General features: G+C 33.3%; 1 protein-coding gene across 2 annotated transcripts; it reads right to left on the bottom strand.

The window, feature by feature from the left end:
• Positions 1–773: 773 nt before the first annotated feature.
• On the bottom strand, positions 774–5022 carry LOC109179421 (NAC domain-containing protein 30-like). Of its 2 annotated transcripts, XM_019328919.1 has the most exons (4): positions 4911–5022; positions 4626–4836; positions 2684–2955; positions 774–1720 (listed from the first exon to the last, which is right to left on the bottom strand). In XM_019328919.1, the coding sequence occupies exons 2-4, from the start codon at positions 4786–4788 to the stop codon at positions 1079–1081; spliced, it is 1077 nt and encodes a 358-aa protein (XP_019184464.1). In that variant the 5' UTR covers positions 4789–4836; positions 4911–5022; the 3' UTR covers positions 774–1078. The 2 variants fall into 2 exon arrangements, with proteins under 2 accessions (XP_019184464.1, XP_019184463.1); XM_019328918.1 differs by having other exon boundaries at positions 4626–5021.
• Between the last annotated feature and the right edge of the window lie 978 nt (positions 5023–6000).

The following is a 6000-nucleotide window of genomic DNA, read 5'->3' as shown; positions in this document are numbered from 1 at the left end:
GAGTTCACGAAGTTAATGCTAAGAATTCAATTCATCGAGTTCACCAAGACCTATTAGCTAGATAGATTGACTAGGTGGGAGAAGTATGCACCTATTGAGCTACTGGCTAGGTGTTAAACCTAATGAACAATCTGATTTGTTTTTAAAAAAATTATACCGTACGTGAATACTCATTCATTGTTATTATCATGATTTTATATTTATTATATAATTAAAAATAATTATAATTCTCCAAAAGGGGTGACTAAGTAGGTTGGAACATGATTCTCATATCACAACTCACAAGTTTGATTCTTGCTTACACTCTTTCAGTCCAGCTCGTTACACATGATAGATCTTCTTAATTCATACAATTTACCTTTCCTAGCTATGTGATTTGTGAATTATTCACATAGGAACAAGGTTTACCTCGTACACAACCACGGCTGAAAATTATGGAATTTTCGACCACCTGAAAATGATCTTAAATCAAGTCGAAAGCCTTGTTCCGATCACTTTTGGTATCCGGAAAAACTTTTGTTGCTATTTCCGACCACTTTTTACTTTCAACTTGATATAAGATCACTTTCAGATGGTCGGAAATTCCATAATTTCCAGCAGTGAACCTCAAGTTGTTGCTACGAATTTTTCTTATCACCCAAAATAGTAATAATTATAACTACTTGAGGTTCTTGATATTTTTATTTTTATTTTTTTCAATGTGCCAAAAAAAATTATATAAGCCTATAAGGTATACAGAATTAACTTCTATAAGAATAAAAATAAAAAGAAAATCAAGCAACATATATAAATTCACATTTAATTTGTAGAGTATACAATAAAAAACAAACAGTCAAATGGTAGATATGAAACATTGAAGCCAATCCTACCAGGCTTTGTAGCCATTTTTTTCTTCAGTCATCCTCCTACAACACCATTTCCCCAACACTAAAGAATCATGTATTTCCGATCACCCAAAAAGTGAACGAAAATTTCAAAAATAAAAAGACCTCTTTTGATTAACTTGTTTCGAATGAGGATTGTTATTCACGAGAAAGAAAATTAAAACTTAAAAATTTTGAGCTATGTATATCCGGAGCTATAAATCCGGGAAGCACTCGAGGAGATGGCTGAAGTGATTACGATCATCGTCACGTATGAGTAATGGCATATTAGCGAATGAATAAGACGGCAAAACTGGATGGTCGTCATTCATCATCACCCCTTGCGCCGGCGCCGGCGCCGGCGCAATCATCTTATAATCCAAGTCCTTCCAACTATGATCGCCGCCGTAGCTATTCCTGTCAACGACATCCTCGTGATCTTCGCTTGCCGTTGCGCCGCCACCGTCTTTGGTTGAGACGGTGGGGCTGTCCAGCTGCGGGAGCTCGACTAGCTGCTGATTGATCTGATCGTATCCGCCGCCGTGGCTGAGGTGGTGATGCTGCGGCGGCGGCGTGAAAGGGTATTGCGGGAAATTGGTTCCTAATTGGTGGTTGAATGTTGCGGCGTTGATGACAGAAGATTGGTGATGATGAATGGGAGTGTTGTTGTTCGATGCGTTTAAGGTTGTTGTTGTGGTGGGCATGTAAGAACAATTGTTGTTGTTGTTGTTGTTGTTATCTCTAACGTAGTAATTAGAAGAATGGTTAATGTTGTTGTTCCAAGGTTCATAGCCTGCTGGTTTGTTGTTGTTTGGGATTGGTTTCTTGAATGCTCGACATACTACCCATCCTTCTTCCTGCACAATCCAAACTTCACATTTGTCAAATAAATATAAATGTACAGTTTAATTATTAACTTAAATTTTTAATTGAGATCATCTTATTGATAAAGAGAAATTACTATTTATATTTTTGTTTAGAACCCATGAAAAAAAAGTAGATAGAACACATCAGTCAATAATTAAGGGAACTAGTAATAATAAGATTTTCAATTCGGATGTCTTTTTCTAAAATGATAATATCAAGCACCTTGTGCTTGAATGGCACCCAAATTAGACTTCCATATGGGAAATTGTGAGTTTGAGCCTCAATGGAGGCATTATTGGCTCTTTGTACATTGTAATAGAGTCAGTAGCATTAAAAAGAAAAATTATCTTTTTTTCTTTTTTCTTTTTAACCTTTTTTTTTTACACGACAACACCAGAATAAGAAGTTATTTTTCAAGATATACTCTGTAATAGATACAATATTCACTATTGGTATAAATTCTTTATTTTTTAAAAGAAGAATTGGAACAAAAAGAAAGAAAATGTATACCATACATTTTTTTTTAAAAGAATTATTTTTTGAGTACGACTGACTCAGTTACAATGTATGTAGCATATATCTAAGCACAATTCAAGGAGTCAATACTTTCACTGGGTAGAGAACTACAATCTCGACCACTCGATCACAAGGTTTTTGACATAAGACAGAAGTATAATTATATTCAAAGTAATTATTTTAATTTTTTAAAGAGTATAATATAATATTATAAAAAAAAAAATGTCTTTTTAAGGATATAATCTTCTTAATTCACATTTCACACTACTTTTTTTAGACAGAATTATTAATAAAAATTGTGTGCTTAGCACATGCCAAATTCCAATAATACTCCATCAATTATGAGACTCTTAGTCAATAAAAATTTAAAAGATTTAATAATGAATAAATGTAAAACAATGAATTAAAGCAATTAAGAGAGAGGAGAAGAAGAATGCCTGAGGGGGTGCATGTTCAGAAGATTGAAGACGATATTCATGCATAATCCAGTGAGTTTTCTTGCCGTTGGGAGCTCTACCTCGGTAGAACACAAGCGTTTTCCTCATTCCGATCATCTTTTCCTGAGACATCACCGCCTTGTCTCTTCCGGTGGCCTTCCAGAATCCGGCCGCCGTCGCCCGATTTGTCCGGGTTCCGGTCGGGTACTTCCGGTCTTTGTGGCTGAAGAAGTACCACTCGTTTTGCTCCTCGTACCCCAGTTTGCATCTTTCTGCACATGTTATATATGGCTACACATTTATTTTGTCACAAAAATTCAAGTAACAGCGGTGTCTTGTACTTATACCGAAAACAAGTCAAAAAATTTTAAATTTATGAAATAATGCACGTTTACATGCTTTTTCCCTACTCTAAAGTCTTAGGTTAGGCTCTCATCTCTCTCATTTCTCCTTCTCCCAATATAGCATTTCATGGATTGTTAACTAACCTTTTTCAACAAATTAATTAAAATTTTTAATAACAATAATAATAAGAGTTAATTCTATTATTGGTCCTAGATTTATAGGTGACAGCCTACTTTTAGTTCTTCTTTTTTTTTTTTTTTTTTCAGAAAATTTATATTTGGTCCTAGTATTATTGTGATATTTTTGGTCCTCTATCAACAAAACATTTTGAATTTCGTTAAGAACAAGAGCATTTCGGTCTTCAATTATGGATTTTTTTTTAATAAATAAACATAAAAAGTATAGCATGTCAACCTATTTTGTATAAAAAAAAAAGATCAAAATATCCTTGTATTTAACGGTATTCCAATGATTTTGTTGACGGAGGACAAAAAATTATCATGTCACAATAACACTAGGATCAAATGAAGATGTTCTGATAAAAAAAAGACTAAAAGTGAACTGACACCTATACATTTATGACCAAAAATAGAATTAATAATAATAATAATAATAATAATAATAATTATTATTATTATTATTATTATTATTATTATTATTATTATTATTATTATTATTATTATTATTTTCTAAATATGAAATTCTACTCTCACTTTGCTCTATCCCCTTTAATAAATGTGTATTGTGTGACTAATAATTTTCAATTGAAAAGGAATTTGACTGGTAATCTGGCATATATAATCCCTCCATATGAATTGTAAAATATAATTGTAAAAATAATAAGCAATCATGAATGAATAAATAAAAAGTAAAAATTAATTTTCCACTCGCATTAAATGAATACTTTGACACCCTTACTATTTTTTTTACTATGTGCAATATTATATAATAATCCCCAATATTATAATACCATGCTATTTTATATACACAAACAGATACTTAATCTTAACATCATATATAGAACATTATAACCCTCCTAACCCAATCTTTATCCACATATGAAATTCAAGATTTTCGACCACTCAAAATGACAAAAAATCAAAATTGTTTTGATTTGATAGGGATGAAGAAGGTGGATTTTTTTTTTTTTTTTTTTTTTTTGATGAGGAAACTCGGCAGCTCTCCAAAGGTGTGCACTAGGTGTCTATAGCTGACTGGTTCAAATCAAGAAGGCCAATAGACCTCTCTCATTGAGAGTTAGTCAAACTTACCCCAAAGGCTGAATCCCCAACCCTAAGGACCCCCCCACACTCCGACCCAACAGAGCATTTGGGAGAGAGTTAGTCAAACTTGAATCGCAACCTTATGGTTATCAAACCAATAAATCGACCATAGCTGACTGACTCAAATCAAGAAGACCAATAAGCCGCTCTCATTGAGAGTCAAACTTGAATCAGAACCTTTTATAGTTATGAAACCAACAACTCAATTGATCAATTCAGCTAGGGTTGCCCCGAATTGAAGGTGGATTTAATTGATGGAGAAGGAGATTGATGAAGGGAAAAGAGATCAAAGATGAAGAAATTGACATACATACCTTGAATGTCCCATGGCTCAATTCTATAGAGATCAACATCAGTTATAACATCAAGATCAATCTTCAAGGAGTTAACCTTCCTGTTTAGATAATAACCCACAAGCTCTTCCTCAGTTGGGTGAAATCTGAAACCAGGAGGGACACAACACTCCATCATCTCCATCACTTCAATTCGATCTCACACACAGATCTTCAAATCCTTAATTAACCTCTAAGAAAAATGGGAATGAAAAGATTAAGGAAGAAAAGTCAGAATTGATCAAAGAAACAAAAAACACACAGTACTGCGTGTTGTGTTCTTGAAAAGTAAAGATTTGAGTCACCAGAAGTATGGTGACTGCAGCATATGGAGTGGTGTGAATGTGAGATATATAGTCCTCAAAGCAACAACACAACCACCTTTGATATCTCTAAAGATATTTTCTTGGCTCCTTAGGTTATTATGATCTGAGGATAACATTAAAAAGAAAAAACAACTTTAATGTGTAAGACAGACATTCCTGTAAAATGATGTGATGCCTGCCCACAAAAGTGAGTGAATTTCACACTTCCTTGTCTTGTAGATTTCTCATCATTCCTTTTATTCAACTCCATTCGTGAGGCAAAAGGGCATTATTAACTTAAAAAAGGATGGGTGGAGGGATCCATCTATGAGAATTACTCATTTTTAGCTAGCTAATTACCCAATATCACTAAGAAAATATAGGTTTTTTGTTTCCTTGTGATTGAAGAAACTCACGATCACTATCTGGTGGTGCCCTACTCTTACACAATTACCCACAAATTAAAGGGTTCGACAAGGATGATGTTGGCAAGAATCAAACTCATGACTTTCTGCTGTAATAATTATGTTCTACTTACTTAGGGTGTGTTTGTTTGGCACATGGGAATCGGAATCGGAATGAGAATCAAATACTTGGTAATAATGGTATGAGTTTTGGTGAAAATATTTTGCATGTTTGGTAGTAGAATGGAATTGGAATGATTATCAACATTGATGTTTGGTTATGTATGACCCTATAATGGGAATAACGGTTTTAAAAATACAAAAAAAAAAAAAAAATTTTGATCATAATATAATGACCTCCAAAGCACCAATGACCAATATGAACAAAAAAAATCAAAACACAAATCTAAAAGCCCTAATCCAAACTTAAAAATCATATCATATTACCAATAAGATGGAACGATACCTTTTTAATTATGGAATGAAATTTTTAATTGAAGGGGTAATCAAATCTCATAGTTGTGTTTTAAAAAGTTATCAATCAAACGCTAACTATGATTTTGATTCTCATTCCTAATGTGTAAATCCATTAACTAAACACACCCTTAAATTGCCTTGAAATGCCTCTAAAAGCTCACACGAGACCCC

The sequence above is a fragment of the Ipomoea nil genome, unplaced genomic scaffold (genome assembly GCF_001879475.1).
Source record: "Ipomoea nil cultivar Tokyo-kokei standard unplaced genomic scaffold, Asagao_1.1 scaffold0900, whole genome shotgun sequence".
NCBI lineage: Eukaryota > Viridiplantae > Streptophyta > Magnoliopsida > Solanales > Convolvulaceae > Ipomoea > Ipomoea nil.
The sequence above is the reverse complement of the archived record's forward strand: the minus strand, read 5'-3'. Positions and strand labels throughout refer to the sequence as shown.

Bases quoted from the DNA above. Each gene is read 5' to 3' on its own strand.
- LOC109179421 (XM_019328919.1), bottom strand. From the start codon at position 4,788: ATGGAGATGATGGAGTGTTGTGTCCCTCCTGGTTTCAGATTTCACCCA. The intron at 2,956-4,625 runs GTATGTATGTCA...TAACATGTGCAG, and splicing joins TGAGCCATGGGACATTCAAG to AAAGATGCAAACTGGGGTAC. The intron at 1,721-2,683 runs GCATTCTTCTTC...TGGATTGTGCAG, and splicing joins CTGAACATGCACCCCCTCAG to GAAGAAGGATGGGTAGTATG.